The 25,659-nt window shown below is 35.7% G+C and overlaps 1 protein-coding gene across 1 annotated transcript in view; it reads left to right on the forward strand.

Moving 5' to 3' along the window:
• LOC127156430 (zinc finger protein 609) overlaps window positions 1-22,549 on the forward strand; it is a 45,683-nt gene extending 23,134 nt beyond the window's left edge. Inside the window, exon 2 of the mRNA XM_051099279.1 lies at window positions 21,626-22,549. Within this exon, the coding sequence (XP_050955236.1) occupies window positions 21,758-22,534 (777 nt within the window). The 5' untranslated portion in view covers window positions 21,626-21,757 and the 3' untranslated portion in view covers window positions 22,535-22,549. The remainder of the gene's footprint in view (window positions 1-21,625) is intronic.
• Window positions 22,550-25,659: the final 3,110 nt, after the last annotated feature.

Here is a 25,659-nt window from a genome sequence, read left to right on the forward strand (position 1 = left end):
GTTGCATAGGGTTGGTTTGAGGAATGCACCAGAGTTCTGTTGTTAACTTGATAACTGGCTAACATTCCAAAGTTCAAAAATGTAAAAGCATTCCAAGAACTTTAACATAATTGTTCCATATGGCTAGTTTCAAGAATGCCCCAAATGTTCTGTTGTTGTGAATAACTGGCTAACATTCCAATTTTCAAAAATTCAAAAACAATAAAAGCCAATAAGGCTGGTTTGCATCACTGTATAAAAAGCACAATGATAGAAATCTGTCGACCAGTAAAGATTTTTGAGTATTGTTCTTCTTAGACCCTTTGCATGTGTCTGTTACATGCATAAATGTAAGTGTTTACCATGGTATATCTGTGATTTGTTTATAGAGACTTCATCAAGAATAAGACTATAATCTATTTCAGTTTTGAGTGTTAAAAAGTTTTTCATATGGTGAAGCTGTATTTGTGCTGGGTGTTTTACACTGAGCTTGTGCACCATTTACAGTTTTATTGACAGTGTCGTTAAAATTCCAATTCAGTTCCTTCATTTAAATTGATGTTCCAAACCAGATGCAGAATTGCAATTCAAATTTAAAGGAATTTCAAATTAACTGTAACTATAAAATATAAATTTATATTTTTGCCTAGAAAACCAAACTTTGTCTTGAAAAACTTTTAATTAGTTTGAAAGTTAAGAAAAAAAATGAAGAAGCCCAGAGGTTTCAAATAGTAATTTTACTGTATTTCACAGAACTGTAATTTTTATCTAGGAAAGCAAAATTTGTTTTGGGAAAACTTTGAATTTGTTTGAAAGCGTTATTGTAATTTGTAAATTATGTTATTGTATTGTATTTTACAGAATTTTACAAAACTCTGGACTCTTCTTCTAGATTAAAATTAGAATGTTGTAAAATACAATAAAATTACTGAAATATGACTTTCAAACTAACTTTCAAACTAATTTAAAGTTTTTCCAAGACAAACTTTGCTTTTCTAGATTTTTTTAGATTCTAGAAGTTTGTCCTGGGAAAATTTTGATTAGTTATGTTAGTTACGAAGCCCAGAAGTTTCAGATAATTTTACTGTATTTTACAGAACTGTAATTTTCATTTAGGACAGCAAAATTGAAAGTTTTAATGTACAAACTTAAGAGGACTAGAAGTTTTAGACTAATTTTATAGTTTTTTTTTTTTTTTTTTTTTTTTTTTTTCTTTTTTACTTAATATAAGAACTGACATTTTTATCTAGAAAACCAAAGTGTGTATTGCATAGCTTTGAATAAGTTAGAAAGTTTTAAAGAAAAAACTTAAGAAGCCTAGAGGTTTTAGATAGTAATTTTACTGTATTGTACAGAATTTTACAAAACTCTGCTTTTTTTAATAGTTTTACTGTATTTTACAGAACTGTAATTTTTTTTTTTTTTTCTAGGAAAGGTGGGAAAGGTGTTGGGAAAACTTCGAATTTGTTTGAAAGTTTACATGTAAAAACTGAAAAAGCCCCAAAGTTTTCTATATTGATAGTAGTTTTACCGTATTTTACAGAACTTTCTCTTTTTTTTTTTTTTTTTAGTAGTAAAGCAAAATTTGTCTTTGGAAAACCTTGAATTTGTTTTAATGTAAAAACGTAAGATGCCTAAAAGTTTTAGATAGTAAGTTTACTGTATTTTACTGAATTTAAGAACTGTCATTTTTATCTAGAAAAGCAAAGTTTGACTTGAATAGCTTTGAGTATGTTTAAAAGTTTTAAAGAAGAAAAATTACCAAGCCTAGAGGTTTCAGGTAGTAATATTACTGTAGTTTACAGAGCTGTATTATTATTATTTTTTTTAATCTAAGAAATCAAAAATTGTCTTGGGAAAACATTTGAATTTGTTTGAAAGTTTGAATGTACAAACTTAAGAGGCCTAGAAGTTTTAGATGGTAGTTTTACTGAATTTAAGAACAGCTATTTTTATCTAGAAGAGCAAAATGTTTCCTGAAAAACCTTGAATAAACCTTGAACGTTTCAGGTAGTAATTTTACTGTATTTTATATAGTTGTACAGAACCATATATGTATTTTTTTTTCATTTAGAAAAGCTACGTTTGTCTTGGAAAAACTTTGAATTTTTTTGAAAATTTAAACTTAAGCTGAGAAGTTTCAGATAGCAACTGTAACAGTGTAGGAAAGTGAAGAAAAAAACTTCAGAAGCTGGAAGCTAGATGATTCAGATAGGCTGCTAGATGAAATTCCACCTATGTAAATATGCATTTAATCCTTTTTAATAAATGACTTGGTGGAAGAAAATGTAATTACCCAGAATGCATTGTCTATATTGAATTTCTTAGTGTTAAATTCAGTAAATTCCTCTTCCTTTCATTCCCTGGCGTAAAGAGAAGTGTTTTAGAAACAGTTGAAGTTTTCAGTATGAAAGATGAAGGTTACAGTATGAAATGTATTTTATGCATGTCTTGGTGATTTGTCTTTGTGGTGTTTTCACAGTGGATGTGTCATCTGTTGTCGGTTTGTCAGAGTATCTTGACAGAGCAGCTTTAAGGAGCAGATCTCTTTGTAGTGGCATGATAGAACACAAACAGATGAGAAACTCCAGCGCTGGCAGCAGAAGGTCAGAGACTTTCTTGCCGGGAGCGAGATAATGAACAGCAGTCCTTCACGAGAGACTTTTCTGAAAAAGACGTTCCTTGGATTCACTCAGCACTTTTGTTGGAGCTTTGATGACATCTAACAGCTCAATACGGCTAATCCTCCTTTTCCCCTCGCCGTATTTCTCAGATGTCGTGCCATATTTCTTCTAGAATGGACAGGAAGTAAAGCATGGTGGGGTTTTTTTTTTTTTTTGTGAATGGCTTTTTCAGGCCCGGCCTGGCCCTTGTGGTTAGCTGAATCACTTTGATTAGTTCAGACTTGTCTTTTATCAACAGCAAATGACGAGTGTATGAAAAGTATAGAAATGATATCATTATCAGTTATGAAAGGGACAGGAAGCTTGTTTTGAGAGGATCATCTCAGCAGCAGCCCGTGTCCAGATCGGCTTGTCCATCTCAGTTACGCGTGACCGGCCCGTAGATTGGTTGGAATGTAAATCAGTCGTGGTTGTGGAATTACTTCTGAAATGCCAGTCAGGCTCATGCTAGAAAACAGGCTTTGACGGATTTCATTTTGCATTTCCAGCATAAAGACTAAGGGTTCTTTTGATTAGTTATAACAGCTTTGGCTTCAGGTCCAAATACGCCAAACCGAAAAGAGCTTTTCAGACTTTTCTCAACTTTAGCAAGCAGTGCAAGTTCAATGTTTGTGGCTAACAAGCTGTGCTTCCTGTTTTCTCACTTTCAATTCTTGGAAAGTACATCTGCAATTGTTTTTACTGTTGATATTCCTGTTGAAGACTCTTATGCAACTACTTTTAAAGAGCTAGCACACCCAGAATCAGTTTTATGTTATTTAATCACCCTCAATTTGCGAATACGACTTGGAGAAAGTTGCATGTGCCAGTTTTATTACCTTTTTATGACGTTTCTGTTCATTTAGATGATTGAATGAGGTATTGGTGTATGAAAATTGGTGTGTGTAAAGATTCTTAAGTTATCTTTAGTTTTGCAGAGGGTAATTAACAACATACAGGTTTGTAACCACTTAACACAAGTTTCTTTATGACTTAAATTGGCACCGTTTTGATCATTTTACTGACTCTTGGTGGATGGGCCAAGTCGATGCAGCTCTCATAGATGATTCATTCTCCCGTCTGGATGGATCGTAGGAAAGTCATGTATTTTTTTTTTGGTGCCATTTTTATAATATTTCCATTCTGGTGTCAGTGGGATGGTGGTAGACATCCGTCACGGCGCAGCTGCAGTCATTGTTTTGTTGGGTTCATTGCCCCCTGTCACCATCCAGCTGGGATTTAGTTTGCCAGCCTTTCACATATCCTCGTTCGACTGCAGAAAAACAGTTTTCACTCTCCGTGCCAGCCGGTTAATAAACCGTCAGCCAGAATGTCTCTTTTCTTTTGTTCAGACTAGAGACCTTGGGTGGGCGATTGGCAGAAAGAATTGCACAGTTCGCAAGATTGTGGTGATAACTCCATTTATTACAGCGCGGTTGCCTCGTGTTACTGCGAAAAGGGTTTTTTAAAAATATCAGAGCTTCAGAATATGAATATATAAACACTGGCAATTGTGGTTGGCGTTAGCATTTATGGAAACCACTATACCAGAACTTAATGACTACTCTTACAACATGTGTTTCTGTTGCATTTCGGTGTCTTTAAAATACATTTGTTGTTATTTGTATTTTAAACATCAAAACATGATATCTTAAAAAAAAAAAAAAAAAAAAAAAAAAGCTATTGTTGAATTACTTATTGAATCGGTTTTATTGTGTATATTGTTGTAATTTAAAAGGATTCATTTAGAAATGCACTAACCGTAACTAAATCTGTTTTAGAGAAGTTCATCTCCTTCAAAATGCTGCCGCTAAAAACATTCAAGCTAAAATAGACAGAAAACTCATTCTCGCTAACAGACTGGTTGTTTGTCATAAGTGAATCATGTGTAACCAGATTGTTCAGTAGATGTGTTGTTTGATGGGGAAACACTTTCATTGGTTGTTTGAGCGTTTCTTTTGGTGGATGTTGGTGTAAGACATTCCTCAGTGGACCCCTGACTCCTGCTGGGGCCCCGCGGCTCCTTAATCGCTCCAAACATGAATGCGGTTTTCAAGCCCTTATTCTTGAGTTTCACCATAGTGGCATTTCTTGTTGATCCAATGACACATCTGGCTCACATTTCACCTGCAGATCAAAAGAAGTGTAGTATTTTGCTTAATAGATCTAAATTATTCTTAATTAATGGTTTATTTTTCAGTAAAACAAATACTATTTGTTCTACTGAATTTAATTTAATTTATAATAATTTATAATTTATTATTTAAAGGGATAGTTCACCCAAAAATAAAAATTCTGTTACATATTTTTAAGAATGTTGACAATAGCCGTTGATTTCCATAGTATGGACAAATTTCATTTTAGGTGCACTATTCCTTTAATAGTTCAAACATGTTGATTTTGATTACCATGTTATGTAGACTAAATTATATTTCACTTAAGTGTAATGACAATTTAGAGGAAAAATGTACAATGCCAGTCGAAAGATTTTTTGTTTTTTAAAGAAATCTCTTCTGCTCACCAAGCCTGCATTTATTTGATCCAACATATGGCAAAACCAGAAATATTGTGAAATATTTTTGCTATTTAAAATAACTGCTTTCTATTTTAATATATTTTAAAATGTAATTTATTCCTGTGATCAAAGCTGAATTTTCAGCATCATTACTCCAGTCTTTAGTGTCACATGATTCTTCAGAAATCATTCTAATATGCTATTTATTATTATTATTATTATTATTATTATTATTATTATTATTATTATTATTATTATTTTCAAAATTTAAAACAGTTGAATAAATTCTTTTCAGGATTCTCTGATTGATAGAAAGATCCAAAGATCAGCATTTATCTGAAATAAAAAGCTTTTGTAACATTATACACTATACCATTCAAAAGCTTTTTTTTTTTTTAAGAAATTATAGAAATACTTTTTAGCAAGGATGCTTTAAAATGAACAAAAGTGATGATAAAGACATTTAATAATTTTATTAAAAATTCTATTTCAAATGCTGTTCTTCTGAACTGTCTATTCATCAAAGAAACCTGAAAAAATTCTGCTCATCTGTTTTCAACATAATAATAACAATGTTTTTTTTTTTTTTTTTTTTTTTTTTTTTTTTACCAGCAAAGCAGAATATTAGAATTATTTCTGAAGGATCATGTGACTGGAGTAATGATGCTAAAAATTCAGCTTTGAAATCACAGGAATAAATTACATTTTAAAATATATTCAAATAGAAACCAGCTATTAAAAATATTTTAAAATTTTACAGTTTTTGTTGTAATTTGGATCAAATAATTGCAGGCTTGGTGATCAAAAGAGACCTTTAAAAAACATAAATCTTACCCTAGCAGTGTACATGAACGTAATGCTAAACTGTAAAGTAACTGCAGTATCTTAAAGATAATCTTAATTATCTTCATGCAGTATTTATTTCTTTATTTTTGTGAATTAATCCAAATAACACCTCAAATTGTGGCAAAACCTTTGCACAAAATGCATTACATAAGTTTTTGTGGTTTGTAATTGACATTTATCAAGATTTGAAATTACATTCACGCTACCCGTTTTTCCATTGGTTTGCACTGAACCGCACAGGAAATGCTCAGTTTCTTTTCCAACCTTGTGCTCTTTCTTCAAGTGCTTGCTTTAGCTGCGGCATGAATTAAACATGACCTTGTAAAGGTAACGCTTCACAGCACCTGCAGTGCTGAAACCCTTGCAGCTGGTGCTTGTGTGTTCCTCACAACTCACTTTTTGGAGTTTCCCCCGTGATATTAGTGTAGTTTTAATTTTTGAAGGCATGACGAGAGAAGTTTGGAATGGGCTCTGCTCATGATCCGCCGAATCGGTGTGTGGAAGGGGTTGAAATTGCTTGGGGGAACCTTGGCTTGAGTTGTAGCATGTGTTCATCATAAATTTATTGGCTTGGACAAACACAATTGAACACACAGCTGCCGCCCATATTGTGGCTTTGCACAGGCGCGTTTTGAAAGCAAATTTGTTGGAGCTAAATGTGTTAAAGAGTTCTTGTCTCTAATTGTGTGATGATTATGGTTATTTTAGAGCATGCAAAGAAGCATTGGTCTACCTTAGCTCAAATGCCCATCGTAGCCCATGCACGACAAGTCTGGCGGCTGTATTTCAGAACTCAAACATGCGTGACTCTGGAAAGCCTGCATAAATAACACATTCTCCTAATCAAAACAGATGGCAGTCTGTTGTGGTTTTGGTTTTGTGCTGATTTTGTGTGCCTGAGATTCTTCTGGAAACCACATCTGAACCCAACTCCACATCCCAGCCCCCACACTGGGCGTGACCCACATGGCAAATCCCAATTGCTTCCTTACAGTAACTGCTAGGCATATGCAAAACTGCATATTTTTGAAATCTGCCAGTCGGTGGATTGTTTCAACAACCAGTTGATCTTGTATGGTTTAGACTGCACTCTTAAAAACAGGTTCTTTATTGGTATCAGTGGTTCCTTGAAGAACCTTTAACATCAGTTGAATCACAAATGGTTCTACATAGTAGAAAAATGTTCTTTAGATTATTCTTGGGTTGCTGGAGCAATGATGCCATAGAAGAATCATTCTGGGTCCCCCAAAGAACCTTTCAGTGAACAGTTCTTAAAAGAGCCATTTTTTCTTGAAGTAAAGAACATTTTAATAATCTAAACCACATTTTTCCACTCTGAAGGATCTTTTGTTCCAATGGAAATATTCCATGGATGTTCTCCATAAAAACCATCAATGCCAATAAAGAGCTTTAACTTTGAAGCGCAGTTAAATTCACCAATTTTGCCAGCTTTTAAAGCCAAATACTCTGATCTAATGGATCCTACAACTCTTAAAGGATTAGTTCACTCCAGAATTAAAGTTTCCTGATAGTTTACTCATCCCTATGTCACTCAAAATGTTCATGTCTTTCGTCAGTTTCAGTGCAGCTTCAAAGGGCTCCACACGATCCCAGCCGAAGAATAAGCGTCTAATCTAGCAAAACGATTGATTATTTTCTAAAACATTAAAAAAAAACTATTCTTTTTAACCACAAATTCTCATCTTGCACTAGCTGAACTAAAACACGCTTTACATAGTTGCATTGGAAAGGTCACGCGTGACGTAGGTGGAAGTACTGACCCAGTGTTTACAAAGCGAGCGTGCAAAGAAATTTTTGAGATTTGAGGAAAACATTCCAGAATTTCTCTCCATATAGTGGATTTAAATGGTAGCCAATGGGTTTTAAGGTTCAAACTGCAGTTTCAATGTAGCTTCGAAGGGCTCTGCACAATCCCAGCCGAGAAATAAGCGTCTTATCTAATGAAACGATTGGCCATTTTCTAAAAAAAAAAACGAAAAAATGTTTATATGCTTGTTAGCCACAAATGCTCGTCTTGCACTAGCTGGACTTCACGCATTACGTAATCAAGTTGGAAAGGTCATGCATGACACAGTCGGAAGTACTATCCCATGGTCAACAAAGCAAATGTGCAAAGAAATTAAGGTTTTTAAGGAAAACATTCCAGAATTTTTCTCCACATAGTGGACTTCAATGGGGATCAAGAGGTTGAATGTCAAAATTCCAGTTTCAGTGCAGCTTCAAGGGGCTATACACGATCCCAGCCGAGGAATAAGGGTCTTATCTAGCAAAACAATTGACGGTTCATGACAGTTAGGGTATGTCGAAAAACTTCTGTTCTCCCTCAACTTCAAAATCGTCCTATATCACTGTTTTACCTTTTTTGTTAAGGGTGTTTGATCTTTTTTGCATGTTCACTTTGCAAAGACTGTGCAGCGCTGTAGGATGATTTTGAAATGATTTTTGAAGTTGAGGGAGAAAATATGATCAGTTTTTCGACATACCCTAACTGTCTTGAGTCAGAATACACCGATTTCAGGAAGAGAAAGGCAGGACGTGCATTTGAGATTAAGTAGTATTTAAATTGTATTTATTTTTTTTTTTTTAATTAAAATATTCGATCGTTTCACTAGATAAGACCCTTCTTCCTCGGCTGGAATCGTTTACAACCGCATTTGGGATTGTTTGAAGCCACATTTAAACTGCATTTTGGAAGTTCAAAATCGGGGCACCATATCAGTCCATTATATGGAGAAAAATCCTGAAACGTTTAACTCAAAAAACATAATTTCTTTTCAACTGAAGAAAAAAAAAGACATGAACATCTTGGATGACAAGGGGGTGAGTACATTACCTGTCAATTTTTGATCTGGAAGTGGACTTGTCCTTTAAAACTTGTCAAATTGGTCAATGCTTTTGGTGGTTGCAGCTTTAAGGAGTTGCATTTGCGAACCAATGTTAAAATCTACCTTAATTATAACCTGTAAAAATGCATGTTGCATTTCAAGCATTTCACTTGTTACAGCACGCTATAAACAAGTCAGCATCACCAGTCCACCATCCTGACTCATCCTAGCACAAATGCACGTTTGGGGCATGAGGGTTGCTATTAAGCTAAATTACAGCGAGTTTTTACAGTGAACTACCCTTATTTGGAAATTAGCTGATAGCGAAAGCATCTGACCCTGAAGGCCTGAGCTGATCTCATCTTGATTGCGGTAATGAATTGATTGATGATGTGTGTTCAGAAAACAAAGACTGATTGGAAAGTCTGAGTCAGACGAGGCTTGTGTATTTGTGTTGCCTGTCTACGCAAGTCTTCTCCTGTGGTGTTTGGTGTAGGTTTCTGTCGACGTGCTGTCTTAAGACCTCCGCTGGTGAACTGTCTTTAATTGCCATCTTGGCAACAAATGGCTTGAGTTCGCCGGAGGTTATTTTGCAGCAATTACCTTTGTATCAATTCTGGCACTTTACACCTTTCTCAAATTACTTCAAATTAGGACCTACACGGGACTTCAAATTAGCTTTGCGTCGTCACTTTTTGCACACGATGAAAGATGCAACCATTATTTATGAACACGTTAAACGTGTTGGTATGAACAGCTACCACAACAAAGTTGTGACAAGTGTTGTTCTGTAATTTGAAACACTTTTTGTTCCATATCTTAACGGTTTTCAATGTGGAGTGAAGGGCTTAAACACAGACGGTCTCTTATGATGTGCATTATTTTGTCTCTGAACTGCAAATGTGACGCCTGCACACTCGGACTTTGCCAACGGGGGCGTCTTTGGTATGAAATCATTGTTTTGTTTCCAACTTCAATAGACCATTGTCACGCATTGATTGCACACTTTAACTTCCCACACGTTTGTGCACTTCATCTGTCCTGTACATTAAGTTATGGCAGATGACTTAGTAGTGTATTGGTTTTGACTTTTGAAAGTCATTTTATCATTTTCTAAGGCGTTGCTTTTGATGGTACAGTTGTTACGGTAAGCAACAGTGTATTAATAGATGTTTGTATTCATTTAAAAAAAACAAAAAAAAAAACATTTTTTTAAACATTTTTAATTTCTATCAAATATTTAATTGAAGGAATTTATATAGTTAAAGTAATTTTGTATGAAGTTGCATGAAGTTTGTATGAATGTCTTAAATATAAATTAATAAATTAACATTTAAAAAGCACAATAATTAAAAAAAATGTTTTTATGATGTATATAAAATAGATGTATAAAATATATATTTTTTAAATTTATTGTGCTTTTTATAATATTATATAACAATATTTTAAAAATATTTTTGATTTTATGCCATATCAGCAAAGGCTAAAATAATATATATTTTTTTTCAGTTAGATTTTTTTTTTTTTTTTTTTTTTTTTTTGTCAAAAGTTTAATAGTATACTGCCTTTATTTACTTTTTATTGCTACCTTGAATATTTGATAATGACATGACATTAAACAAACAAAATACTGAAAAATATATATTTTATTTATAATATAAGTAAATATATTAAAAAAGTTTTTTTTTTTTTTTTTTAAATGTTAGAGTGAAGAAAAGACAGAAAAAATAAAGATTTTATAATTATTTTTGTGATTTTATTAGAAGTTAAATATATCTGATATGGCATCAAACAAACAAATGAATGTTTTTTTTTTTTTAATGTTACAATTTCTATAAAATTAAACAGAAGAATTTTATATTTGTAATATTTGTTTATATATTGTAATATTTATTTATTTATTAATTTATAAATTGTTCTTTATTTTGGCAATATTTTAAACTCTCCCCCGGAAAATGTTCAAATTTAGGAAATAATAAACTGAAAGATTTTTATAATTTTGTTAGTTTAATTTTGCACTGTATTTTGTATTGTCGCCTTGCATATGTCAATCAAGCAATCATATCAACAGACATAAATTATTTTTTTATGGTACAATTTCAATAAGTATTAAACTGAAGGATTTTATAATTGTCAGTGTATTAGAATTTTTTATTTTTATTATTATTATTTTTTTTAAATATTGCAATTTATTTTAGCAGTATTTTATGCCATATTAGCGAGGATAAGATAAAATAATAAACACTTTTTTTTTTTACTAGAAAACTTTTTTGAATTTAGGAAATATGAAACTGAAAGATTTTTTTTTAGTAGTTTTTGTAATTTTGTTACACCTTTCATTTTATACTGTATTTTTGTTGTTACTTTGAATATGATTGATTAAAGTATATATATGTGTGTGTGTGTGTATATATATATATATATATATATATATATATATATATATATATATATATATATATATATATATATATATATATATATATATATATATATATATATTTTTTTTAAATGTTATTTTTTTTAAATGTTATTTTTTTTTATTATTGTACTTTTAGTTTTATCATTTTGCTTATTTTATGCCATATCAACAAAGTCTAAAATAATACTTAATAATACTATTATTTTAATGTTAGAGTGAGGGAAAGAAGGAAATATTTTATATAATATGGCATATATATAAAAATAAAAAATAAATTCTATATTCTCTCTCTCTCTCTCTCTCTCTCTCTATATATATATATAGAGAGAGAGAGCGAGAGAGAGAATATAATTTTTTTTTTTTTTTTTTTTTTTTATTTACTCCTAAAAAACCTTTTTTAATTTAGGAAATGCATTGTGCTGAAAAGAGCAGCGTGAACATTTATCAGAGTTTCTCCTTTTACGTTCCACGGAAGAAAGTCCGTCCGGGTTTGAACTGGCCTAAGGGTGATGACAGAAAGTTTGCGTGAACTGTTCTTGATTTTCTCTGGGACGAGAAAGCTGTTAAATTTGCCAGGAAACCACGCTTGTGAATAGTAGCACCGTGATCTCGCTCCTCCAGCAGCCTGTTCAATCCATCTGGGAGCTTGTCAGCCTCCTCAGCCCGGGTACTCTGTGTGCCCTGCAAACAGTATTTCTGTCCTCTCTTTGAATAGGCTGGAAATTATCTGTGACATGAAGACTGTAAACCCTCGCGAAGCCCCCGCGCTCTCTTCCAGAGATTTCATGTACTGCTGGACCTGTCATTCGAGGTGCCAAATCAGTTATCCGTTCACGCAGGCTTTTGGAGTGAGTTTGGAGTGAAACATCTCTCTGCTTTATTGGAGCACAGGGGAATTGAGATGAAAGGCCAGAGATGTTTCTTTTTCACACACAAGAGCGGCATCAAAGCTTTGCTATCTGACAAAAAGAGTTTGTGATTGGAGAGCCGCCCAAGCAAAAGGTCTGTTGCAGCCAGGGTCGTCGGGGCACGCATCTACATACACTCGGCTTACCGTAATCGACGACCTGGCAGACGTCTGAACCCACACGGGCTGCTCGGGGGCAATGCGGAACGGTACATCGCGTACGACCGCAAATTGAAGTCCCGCTGCGCTTCCAGACCGGATGCCGCTCCTGACATTTCGCTGAGATGGAGTCTGGCTGACCCCGCAGGACGCTTGATTCCCATCACCTGAAGCTTCCTGCACTTTTCTATTTCAGTCAGCAGTTCAAGCACACAATCCAATTACACGGTGGAACCTCGGTGTGGCAGCTAGCGCGGAACGAGCGCTCGGGCCCCGTAGGCAGACTCTTAGAAATAGCTCGTTAAGAAGCCCCCTTTCCTGCCCCTGTAATTGAGTATTTGGCTTGGCTGTGTTTGGCAGAGCTGGAAAATGTTTATAGGTTGAGGTGCTGCTTAACTTCTTCGACATCTGGTGGCTTGTCATAGAGGCATTAAATGATACATACGTCTTCGTTGTGGTTAGTGGTATGATTATCCAGCAGATCTGAGCTTTGTTCATGTTTAAAATATTTGTGGTGTTTCAGAGGAGGATATGAAGAAGTTTGGTAGTTGTTAACAACTTTTATCCATTTTAACTGCATCATGAATCATAAGCAAGTGTTTTTGTTCTGTCTATCTATCTATCTATCTATCTATCTATCTATCGTTGTCGTTCTATGTGTCGTTCTATCATCCAATAATTTTTCATCTGCCGTTCTGTTGTTCTATCTGTCATTCTATTGTTTTATTGCTTTGTCGTTCTTTCTATCATTCTATCATTTTATCATTTTATTGTTCTAATGATCATTCAGTTTATTGTTCTATCATTCATTCTATCTGTCATGTCGTTCTTTCGTTCTGTCATCCTATATTTTTAATCTATTGTTCTGTCGTTCTATCTGTCGTTCTAACTATCGTTCTATTGTTTTGTTGTTCTGTCGTTCTATCTATTGTTCTATTGGTGTTTTATCATTCTATCATTCAATCTATCGTTCTTATCTATCTGCCTATCTATCTGTCGTTGTATCATTCTATTGTTCGATCAGTTTGTCGCTCTATCTGTATCTATCCATATATCGTTCTATCATTCATTCTATCTATTTATCGTTCTATTGTTCTATCATCTATCTGTCTATCCATCTATCTGCCTATCTATCATTGTATCATTGCCGTTTCTGTTCTTTTTCTGTCGTTCGTTCTGACCATCGTTGTATTGTTCTATCATTTGTATCTATCTATCTATCTATCTGTCTGTCTATCTATCTGTCATTGTCATTCTTCTATCGTTCTTTCATCCTATAATTTATCTATCGTTCTATTGTCCTATCATTCTATTGTTTTATCGTTCTGTCGTTCTATCATTCTATCATTTTATCGTTTTATCGTTGTCTAACGATTGTTCTTTATCGTTCTATCTATCTATCTATCTATCTATCTATCTGTCTGTGTGTCGTTCTATTGTTGTGTCATTCTATTGTTCTCAGTTTGTCGCTCTATCGTTGTTGTATCGTTGTCGTTCTGTCATGTCATTTAAGTCGTTCTGTCGTTTGTTCTGTCATTTGTTCTGTTGTTCAGTCGTTCATTCTGATGTTCTATCGTTTGTTCATTACTTTGTTCCGTCGTTCTATGTATCTGTCTATCGTTGTATCGTTCTTTTGTTCTGTTGTTTGTTGTTGTTCTGTCGTTCTGTGGCCGTTTGTTCGTTCGTTAGTTAGTTGTATCATTTGTTCTGTCATTCTGTCCATCTGCCTCTCTCTGTATATTTGTAATTTCTCAATACTTGTAAAAATGTTCTTCTGTACATTCTTATATATAAAATTTGGGTAAAACATGAAAGTATTTTAATGATTTTATATATAAAATTTTAAAATAATAGGCTACAGCTTTGTCAACAGACTTTTTAAAAGTTATTTAGTTGTGTTTTATTGTATATTGACTGAATACTGTGCAAATTAGTAACTAACATGTAATAGTTTTTAGAATAATTTTTTATATTTTTTATTTTTATTTACTTATTGTATATTGACTGAATACTGTAAAATAGTGTCTAATTGAATTTAATAGTTTTTAGAAAAACATTTTTTTTTTTTATAATTTATACATTTTACTAACATAAAATTAAGAAACTGTTTCACTGTGTAAAATATTGTGTAAAAGTATTTCTTATTTTATTCTAAAAACAATATAAAATGCAATATAAAAAATACACTATTTTACACAGTATTCATATTAATTGTATTTTTTTCCCCAAAACTTGATCTGTTTTGTCCTAAAGTATACTCGCAAAATGGGTAAATATCAACCAGTTAACGTGCCTGGATGATGTAGTGTTTGTAACTACTTAGTCACATTGTTTGGTTAATTATTAATAATCGTTTGGTTAATTAATGCTGGTCACACTTTTTGTTTTCTTTTGCAGTTCAGTGTTTCTACAAGGCTCGTGTGCATTAACCGCAGATTATCCCTGATTAATATGTTGCAAGCCTCGCCTTTGTGTTTGACGGTGCGATCAGTCGGACTGGCTCGCCTGGGGCCGAAACGCCTCACTGTGAGTTAGCGTTAAGGGCAGTGCAGTAGGTCAAGTGCGGATAGGATTTCACCCTCTTTACCGTGCGGTTAAACGGGGCAACCCAACTCCTCCAGACCGGCCCAGGACAGCTGTTCTGGGTTGGATCAGATGTTCCCTTCGTGGGCTGCTGGAGATGGCCTCTGTTTGAATTGGCTTATGAGGTTGGCAGAGAACCTACCGATCGGGGGCCTAATAGGAACGGAGAGAAAGGGCGGCTGTCATCTCTGAGATAAAATCCTGCACTTGTCTACTTACAGATCTCGAAAGAAAAAGACAAGAAGGCGAGGGAGAATTCCAAGAGGGGAAGATGAAAACGCGAGCGGCGGCGCTTTCATCTGATGCGGCGTGTAATCTAACCGCGGGAAGTGCTTCCCTCCCTTTCACCGAGCCCGGGCTCTTCAGAAAGAGCTGTGATTTAGTCTGACGGAGAGCCTGTCAGTTCCAGCGGCCTTTGAAACCGCTTTTTTATTCGAGAATCTCAATTACTCAATCGCCGAGAGGGAATTAAAACTGGCACCGAAGGCACAAGTGCTTTTCAATCAGGTCAGAGGGTTCTCTTGAGTAACGGCTGTTGATTTTGCATTTCATCTTTGTTGTCTCGTTGTTGTTGTTTTTCTTCAAGATTGTATTCCCTCTTTTATCCGTTTTTCATCATCAAACAGGGGCGAGACAGGTATCGATCCTCGATCCAGTCATCTCTGCGAGCCGTTTGCACAAGCGACCGTTTGAGTTTCAGCTCACGTTTTTCCATCAAGCCGAGGCGTCCGCAGTGGATGCCTGTGTTAATTAGGCCCGTGTCGTGTCGGGTGGGGTTGGGAGCGTGGAAAGGCGTCTCGCCTCCCTCGAGCGCTCACGCTGCTTGCTGGCATGTGGCAGGGAAAGCTAAATTAGTTTAGCGCCGTTATTTACGGCCCCTGGAAGGGCACCAGTACCTGTGCGTCGGGTAATGAAAAGGACAACCTGTTCCAGAGCCGCTCCGACGTGGTGCTTTCGGGTTCTCGCTTTACCTTCGGCCAAAGACGAGGGGAAGCGCAATTTAATTACACATCTCAATAAACAGCTTTTCTTCTGGCATATTGATCGGTTATCCATCAAACGACATCAAAAACAAAACTCGAGCATGTGCGGCACGTCCTTGTCTGGCTCGAATCAAAAGCTTTGTCTCTTTGCCTTCGGTGTGTGAATGGGGAACAGACAAAAGGTTTCTTTTTATCCCCTTTTATAGCAATAGTGCCGAGCACACTTTCGTCATTCGGTTCCTAATTAGGTTGTGTGTGAGAACCGTGACAGTCGCTTGCATCATCAGCCGTGTTGGGATATGAATGAGTTTTGTAAAGCTTGGCTTTTCACATTTATTGGCAACGTCAGAAACCTGGGGCGAGTTGCACTAATGCAGCAGCTCACTGGTGTGCATGTTCTAACTAGTAGCCAATTATGCGATTTAACTGCAAGAAATAGAATTCAGCTTGTGGTTTTATTCTGTTTCTGTTCTTCCAGACTTCTACTTTCAGGTTTATTTTAAGATGATATATGTTTGACAATTGTCACAGGGAATTTTTAAAAAAATATACACTACCAGTAAGTCTTTTCTGCTCACATTTATTTGATCTAAAAGATAAAACAGCAGTAATATTGTGAAATATTTTTACTATTTAAACTGCTTTCTGTTTGAATGTATCAAAACTAAATTTTCAGCATCGTTACTCCAGTCTTCAGTGTCACATGATCTTTCAGAAATTATTTTAATATACTGATTTGCTGCTCAACAAACATTTTTATTATTATCAATATGTAAAACAGTTTAGTACTTTTTTTTCAGGATTCTTTGACGAATAGAAAGATCAAAAGATCAGCATTTATCTGAGATTAAAAGCTTTTGTAACATTATACACCATACTATTTAAAAGCTTTGAGTCAGTATAATTCAGGGTTTTTTTTGGAAAAGAAATTATAGAAATTAATATACTTATTTAGCAAGGATGATTTAAATTGATCAAAAGTGATGATAAAGACATTTATAATGTTACAAAAGATTTCGATTTCAGATAAATGCTGTTCTTCTAAATGTTCTATTCATTAAAGAAGCCTGAAAAAATTCTACTCAGCTGTATAAATAAATAATAATAATAAATGCTTTTTGAGCAGCAAATCAGAATATTACAATGATGTTTGAATGATCATGTGACACTGAAGACTGGAGTAATGATGCTAAAAATTCTGCATTGAAATCACAGGAATAAATTGTATTTTAAAATATATTCAAATGGAAAACAGTTATTTTAAATAGTAAAAATATTTCACAATTTTACTGTTTTTACTGTATTTTGGATCAAATAAATGCAGGCTTGGTGAGCAGAAGAAACTTCTTTAAAAAAAAAACATTAAAAAAATATTACTGTTCAAACTTTTGACTGATTTTCCAATCAACCCTACTGCCGCTTATGCGCCAAACATTGGTCAGAAAAACAAAGTCCCATCAACTCATGTCACTAGTTGAGTCAAAAGTTGACATGTCTTAAACAAGTAGATAAACGCAAGCAGTTTATGACTGCAACCAGTGAGTGACTTCTAGTTGACTCTAAACATCGCTCTAAACTTTAGTAGTAGAAAGTATTTGTTAAAATGTCATTATGGAAGCTCAGAAATCTTTTAAAATAACATTGCTATTGGCATTGTCTGCGTTTATCACCTGCAAAAATGGTGTAGTTTGAAGTTCTACTCTGAAAGCGTCTTGAGAAACACAGAGGGCTGATGAATTTTCCAATGGATTTTCCAAATACCACAATAGTCAGTAAAACAGAAAGTCCCACCCAAAACTTACATTATTGAGTCAGAAGCTGATGTGTCAGTATCAATGTTTTGAAAGAGTGTTAAACTCTTGAGGAAGTCAACAAGCAATAAGCAACTTCTAAACATCAAACTCCAATGGTAGAATTTTTTATTTTTTTTTTAAGTGACGGTCAACCGATATTGATGAAGAATTTGAGTTCTGTGCGCTCAGGTGCTTGCATGTTCATCACTGTCAAAGTAAAAGTCCTGCACACTGTAAAAATCTCACTGTATAACACGCTGGCTAAAACAAAAAAAATTATTGGCTGATGTCGATAATTAAAAGCAAGGCCGATATATCCTCAAACCACTCATTTAAAGATCAAGTAGCTCCATTTTTAATGACGTGAAATGTTGTTATTGTGGCTCAGAAATCTTTTGAAATAAAATTGCTATTGGCATCTCAGTGTTGTTGTTTGCATTAATCACACTCAAAAATGAAATTCTTTTGAAGTTCTACTCTGAAGTACCTCGAGAAACATTCCCCCAAACATTCCATTGGAAAAAAAATCCCACCCCAAAACATGCATCATTGGTTGAGTCAGAAGTTGATGTGTCAGGACAGAGTGTTTTACTTCTCAGGAAATCAAACAATCCATGAGCAACTACTTCTAGTTGATTTTAAAAATCAAACTCCAATAGAAGAAAGTACTTGAAGTAATGGTTGACGGATATGGATGAAGAATAGGAGCTCTGTGCTCTTAGGTGCTTGCAAAAAATTATTGGCTGACGCCGATAATTAAAAAAAATGGCAAATATCGGCAAGGCCAACATATCAGTTGAAATTGTACATCAAGTAGCTCCACCTTTACTAAGGTAAAATGCTGTTTTGGTAGCTCAGAAATAATTTAAAATAACATTGAAATTGTGTTGGGCCATTTTATTGTTGTCTGCATTTATCGCCTTAAAAAATGACATCTTTTGAAGTTCTACTCTGAAAGTGTCTCGGGGAGTGATTGAATGACCTGTTTCCTATCTGATTTCCCAAACACTGCGTTGGTCAGAAAAACAGAAATGAATTCCCCAAAACTTACATCATTGAAGCTGATGTGTCAGGACATTCAAATAAGCAGATCAATGTTTGAAAGAGTGTTTAACTCTTCAGGAAGTCAAACAATCAATGAAAGACTTCTAGTTGACTCAAAACGTCAAACTCCAGTGGAAGGCAATTATTGGTTGATGCCGATAATTAAAAAGTACCAGATGTCAGCAAGGCTGAGATATCAGTCAAACCGCTAATTTAAACATCTAGTAGCTCCACCTTTAATGAGTTAAAATGCTGTTATGGTAGCTCAGAAATAAAAGTAGGATTGAATTTTTGTGGCATCTTCATTGTTGTCTGCATTTATCATTACTCTCAGAGTGTCTAATTGAATGACCTATTTCCCAACGGATTTCCCAAACAACGCATCGGTCAGAAAAACAAGGTCCTGTCCCAAAATTTGATCAGTGTTTTAAGTGTTTTACTCTTCAGAAAGGCAAACGATGAATGAGCAACTTCCAGTTGACTCGAAACGTCAAGCTCCAATGGTAGAAAGTATTTGAAGTAATGGTCAACAGATATGATTTCTGAGCTATCATAACAGCATTTTACCTCAGTAAAGGTGGAGCTACTTGATGTACAATTTAGTATATGTCAGCCTTGCCGATATTTGCCCTTTTTTTTTTTTTTTAAATTAGTAGAATTTCTATGGACGAAGAATGGGAGCACTTGTGCTTTCAGGCCCTTGTTTGTTCAGCACTGTCAAAATAAACATCCCACTTCTGAAAAAAATGGCCGATGCCGATAATTAAAAAATGGCAACTATCGGCAAGGCCGATATATCGGTCGAACCACTAATTTAAAAAAAAGTATGTCTGATGCCGATAATTAAAAAAAAAAAAAGGCGTCTTCTGAAGTTCTACTCTTAAAGGTCTTCAAAGTGCAGAAAAAAAGCAGGGGACTGATGAATGACTGTGATAGTGGAAGTCCATCTTATCTTGGGTTCCAACGGCAGACGTTTGGAAAGCTTCCTGCAGGACACACTCCATGTTCCCTGGTGGACTGACGGATTACAGCAAACCACTGATTAGTGTCCTCTCATTCAACCATCTGTCTCTTCGGCTATTTAAGACACAGCTCAAAGCCGGACTCATCCTTTTCAACTTAAGTAGCGCTTAGTTTTATTAGACAACCGCCAAATTGTAGTAGCGCAGTTAAACCAGTTTGTGGTTCGTGCAGTCTTTTATGTGACCTCTTTCGAGTATTATGGGCAATGACTTTGACCTTTAATCGGCGTCTGTGTGTTCTATTTCTGTTATAGACTAAAGGAATAATGTGGAGTTTTTTAGCAGAACTAGTTATCTGCATTTGTAATGGAAAACAGATTATAAGCATCTTCGACATTAAAAAGTTATTGTTTCTATTTTAAGGTACCAAAGATCTGCGATATTTGGAATGTGTTGATTGTGCAATTCATGTCCATAGAAAGTGATTATAGTGACATTAGTAATTTGTAAACTGCATATTGATGAACATTTAACAAAATTGACTAAAAGCTTACCAGCATCATGTGTTTAACAACAACTAGTTAAATAATGAGTGTATTTTTTTTTTCTTGTTTTAAGAGGATTAATTGAGATGAAAGTTTTGCATGTTAATACTGTACAATGCTAAAATCCTGTCTGAGATGTTGCATTTACAAGTTCATTATCTTTCAGGCAAAATGCAAACCACAGCAAGTTTAAATTTTGTAAATTACAATTTTACAAGAAATTGGCATACAATTTGGCGAATTGGTTTGCATTTTGCCTTTTTCTGCAGTACTTTTTGCTGCATCATGTTTGTTTGCTTTGGCTTTGGATCAAATCATTTGTGCTTAATCCAACTGGGCTGGACATCTGACGTTTATGTGTTTTGAGTATTTGTGTGACACTGTGGTTAACCTTTAGGGATAAGTCTACAGACTGAGTAGTTGAGTTGTCATGCAACAACACTAGTTGACTAATTTTTAGTTTTTTTTTCTTTCATTTCTTTTAAAGCTGAGTCGCTGAGGGTTTTGCATGATGACAGCATGATGTGCTTTATTTTACAACAGTAATTGTAAATGCATTGTCAACAGGCTAAAATCATGTTAAAGCATGCTTTTCAAATTCAAGATTTAATTTCAATGCCATGAGCATTGTATTGCATTCAATTTTTACTGACGACATATCAAGTTAAAAAGAGTTCAACTTTAAAAACTAGTTTTAAAGATACTAGTTTTCTGATTTAATCTTTTGTGCTCTGTCCAGCTGGTTTCAAAAAACAATCCCTTGATTGGTGTAGGATCATGTCGCTTTGACTGGTGGACCTTGCAATAGTCAAAATAGTAGTGCTACCTTAAAACCAACCAGTCATTCAGACAACCCATGACTAGTTGTTTTTGAAAATATGTAGTTTTGCACATCCTTTAAATATTCACTTGTGAGAAAATTAATAGCAATGTTGTTTAGTCTCAAAATGAGTTGCACCTTTGAGTCATTCTGCAGTCATTCGTTGAGCTTTGATGTCAATCTGTCATAACGAATGGCAGTGTTTCCATTTGTTGTTATGCAACATCTGTTTTCTGACTGTGAACTGATGGTGACCATGATTCAGTTGTATTTTTTTTGTCCTGAGTCATCTAAAATATGATTTCTAGTCTAAAAAGATCACTCAGCATGTATTTGTAATTCATGTGCAGTGGTACAGCTTGCAAAGCTGTTTTATATTTAGGGCCTAGGGTTTCAATGTTATTGAAATACAATAATCACTTTGAAAACTGAAAATTAAAGTCAGCATTTCTAAACCTGTGTTATAAGAGCAGTATGCTTGTAAGATGGTCTTATAGCATTGTATTTTACGACATTTCCTCATTTCTTACATGTTTTCTTGTTGTTTTTACCCCCTAGGGCAACAATGTGGGTTACTGGGAAGGGGAAACCAACAGGACCCTGAGGCTTGTGTAAATGTGCTTCCCGACCGCCTCAGTCGTCTGAGAAGGTCAGACCTCCCTGTGGCACGCTTGGGCCGCTGGCACTAAGATGTCCCTCAGTAGTGGCACTGCAGGCGGGAAAGGTGTGGACTCGAATGCGGTGGACACTTATGACAGCGGGGATGAGTGGGATATTGGTGTAGGCAACCTGATTATTGACCTCGACGCTGACTTAGAGAAAGACAAGCTTGAGATGTCTGGCACCAAGGACGGGGACGGAATGGCTGCTGCCTCGAGCGCCGTAGCGGCATTGCCAGACAACATCAAGTTTATTAATCCGGTGCCTCCTCCGCCAATCAAGGACAGCAAATCCAAAGCTAAGCGTAGCAAGAATTCCAAGGACAGTAGCAAGTCCTTGACCCCTGATGGGGCCAAGAAGGACGCCCAGGGACGGACCCAAAACGAGGGCACTGGGCCAACCGTGGGAAGTGGTTCCACGACTTTACCTTCTGGGAAAGGTTCCGATAAAAGTAACAAAGCCTCCCGTAATGTTCCGAGTGGAAAAAAGGACAAGGAGGGTTCTGGGAAAAGCAAGAAGGAGAAAAACGAAGGGGTACAAGCTGGGAACGTGCCCTCGGAAAAGGACCCATCGGCACAGGTTATGCCGTTAGGCCAGGCACGCAATACTCCGTTTGAGGGGACGCAAAATTCGGACCTTGTTGGTGCTGAGCAACTAGGGAATATTACCCTTGATACCACTGGAATAGTCACACCTTTGGCTATCAAGAGCGAACCAGAAGAAGTGGAAAATAATGACTGCAGGACCATGAAGAAAGTGAAAAGCGAAAAGGTGAGTACACTGGTGTTTTCATTGCTCTACCAATAGGACGCAAGCATTGCATTGTCTGGTGTTCAGTTTGGTTTTATACAGTATCTGGTTGACAGTGCTTGTATTATCCAGTAGAAACTGGAAGCTAATCCTGTTCAAACTGTTAGAGATGAACCAATGACTTAGTAGTACCTGGCATATCCTGGTGCGCCAATTTGCCGGCTGCATTTCCTTTGGCACTAGTCCATTTTAAAGAGCGGAAAACAGGGCATGCTTAGCTTGGTGGTCTCGATGTCCATTTAGTAATGCGTATAGCGCTGCCAAAAGAGATTTAGGACAGAGTCCAGATGACCAGAGATACAAGACCATCAACCCAGAATTTTATGTACTTCCAGAATTGTGTAAAGAACAGCTGTATCAATTATTGTTAACCAAATAACCATCTTGCCAACTGGTTAAGCCTTAGTTTTGTTACGGAGCTCAGGTTAAGTGTGAGATATCTTATATTTACATGCTATTTTCCAACTGATTTAAGTTCTTGTTGCTCAGTCTTGTTTCAATTGAGTTGTTGGCTGATTGTAGGGGTTTTCTCGATTATTCATTGCACTCAATTCTCAGCCTACTAGTTCCTAAGGAGTTTTGGCAGCTGGTCTAATTTGTAGCTTGATCTCTCATGTTAAAACAAGAATCCATGCCTCGACAGATTGTTCTTAGGAGAATGTAGAGTTTAGCATATTCCCCACAGGAGCATCTACTAACGCATGCTTTCATTTCCAAATATGAGATACAAAGATCAGCGAAGACTAATGTGTTAGTAGTCTTTGAAGTCATTAAATTCCAAGAACTTATTATATTGCACTGCTTTTAGTTGAACATTGACTAAGCCTTGTGCATTACAAACTGAGGATAAACCGGCGTATCTGCTTACAACAGATCTGTGAAATTCCTTGCGAGTGACTCAGTCAGTAGTTGTTCATACTCACAGCATTGTGTTCCCTACATAGTGGGCCTCCGGGGAGCCATTGAAATGTAACACTTGGACCCCTTGCTTACTTTCAATTGTGACAGGCTGCCAAATATAGGCTACTGGAAAGAGCAACAAGGGGTTTTCTTTAGACAGAACTAGTAGTGATCTCTTTGTAAAGTCCTTGAAAAGGATTTTTTGGTTGACTACGGTTTAATGAAGATGAGTGTTTTAAAACCATTTGACCTTGTTTTTGTGTTTTTTTTTTTTTTTTTTTTTTTTTTTTTTGTTTTTTGTTTTTAATTAAAAACTAATTTCAGCAAACGCCATTTCCTTTGTAGGTTAACAACAGTGCTGTCTACTTTCATTGTGTTCCTGTGTACAGTAGAGCATGCCACTAGCAACACCAAGGTCATGGGTTAAATTCCCAGGGAATGCTGAAATCTGATTAAATGCATACCTTAAATGCAATGCAAGTCGCTTTGGATAAAATTGGCTGCCAAATGGATAGTAGTAAATTGTATTTTGTTAGTTAAGTATTGACATTTGCATTGACTTGAATTGTATTCACACATTAGAGCAATGCAAAGGTTATGGGTTCGATTCACAGGGAATGCATGAACTAATGAAACCTCTGCCTTGAATGCAAGGTGCTTTGGATAAGTTTCCGCTGAATGTCAAAAGCATTGTTTCTGTAACTCAAACAGTAGTGCAACCCCAAGGTCATGGGTTTGATTCCCAGGTAATGCTGAAAACCAATGAAATGCATACGTTGAGTCACTTTGGATAAAATCGCCTGCCAAATGGATAGTAGTAAATTGTATTGTAAATTGTGTTAACTAAGCACTGACATTTGAATTTACTTGCATTGTGTTTCTGAAGCCAAGGTCATGGGTTTAATTCCCAGGAGATGCATTAACCGATGAAACGTATGCTTTGACCAAGCCAAATGCTTAGTAGTAAATTGCATTGTGCTCGTTAAACATTGATATTTCGATTTAACTTGCACTGTGTTCCTATAGCTCGAGCAGTAGAGCAATGCCAAAGTCATGTGTTCGATTCCCAGGGAATTGCTTTGGATAAAAGCATCAGCCAAATGTGTAGTAGTAAATTGCATTGTTCTTGTTGAGCATTGACATTTTGCATTGACTTGCATTGTGTTCCTGTAGCTCGAACAGTAGAGCAATGCCAAGGTCATGGGTTCCATTCTCTGGGAATGCATGAACAAATGCCTTGAATTCAAGTTAAGTCACTTTGGATAAAAACATCAGCCATATGCATTGTAGTAAATTGCATTGTGTTAGTTAAGCATTAACATTTGCATTGATTTGCATTGTGTTCCTGTAGCCAAGATCATGGGTTCGTTTTCCAGGGAATTGCTTTGGATAAAAGCATCAACCAAATGCGTAGTAGTAAATTGCATTGACATATTGCATTGACATTTTGCATTGACTTGCATCGTATTCCTATAGCTTGAACAGCAGAGCAATGCCAAGGTCATGGGTTTGATTCCCTGGGAATGCATGAACATATGTCTTGACTGCAACTTAAAATGCTTTGGATAAAAGTATCAGCAATATGCATAGTAGTAAATTGCGTTGTGTTAGCTACGCATTAACATTTGCATTGTGTTCCTGTAGCAAAATCATGGGTTCGATTCCCAGGGAATTGCTTTGGGTAAAAGCATCAACCAAATGCTTAGTAGTAAATTGCATTGTGTTCACAAAGCTTGGACATGTTTTGATCTGCATTGTGTTCCTGTAGCTCGAACAGTAAAGAGGTTATGGGTTTGATTCCCTAGGAATAAATTAACACATGCCTTGAAGTCGTTTCAGATAAAAGCATCAGCCATGTGCATTGTAGTAAATTGCATTGTGTTAGTTAAGCATTGACATTTGCATTGATTTGCATTGTGTTCCTGTAGCCAAGGTCATGGGTTCAATTCCCAGGGAATACATGAACTGATCAAACATATGCTGTGAATGTAGTAAGTTGCTTTGGATAAAAGCATCAACCAAATGCCTAGTAGAAAATTGCATTGTGTTAGCCACGCATTAACATTTGCATTGTGTTTCTGTGGTCAAGGACAAGGTCATGGGTTCGACTCCCAAGGAATTGCTTTGGATAAAAGCGACACCCAAATGCTTAGTAGTAAATTGCATTGTGTTAGCTAAGCGTTGACAATTGCACTCTGTTCCTCTAGCTCAAGAGTAGAGCA

This window comes from Labeo rohita, chromosome 25 (assembly GCF_022985175.1).
Source record: "Labeo rohita strain BAU-BD-2019 chromosome 25, IGBB_LRoh.1.0, whole genome shotgun sequence".
NCBI classification, from domain to species: Eukaryota; Metazoa; Chordata; class Actinopteri; order Cypriniformes; family Cyprinidae; genus Labeo; species Labeo rohita.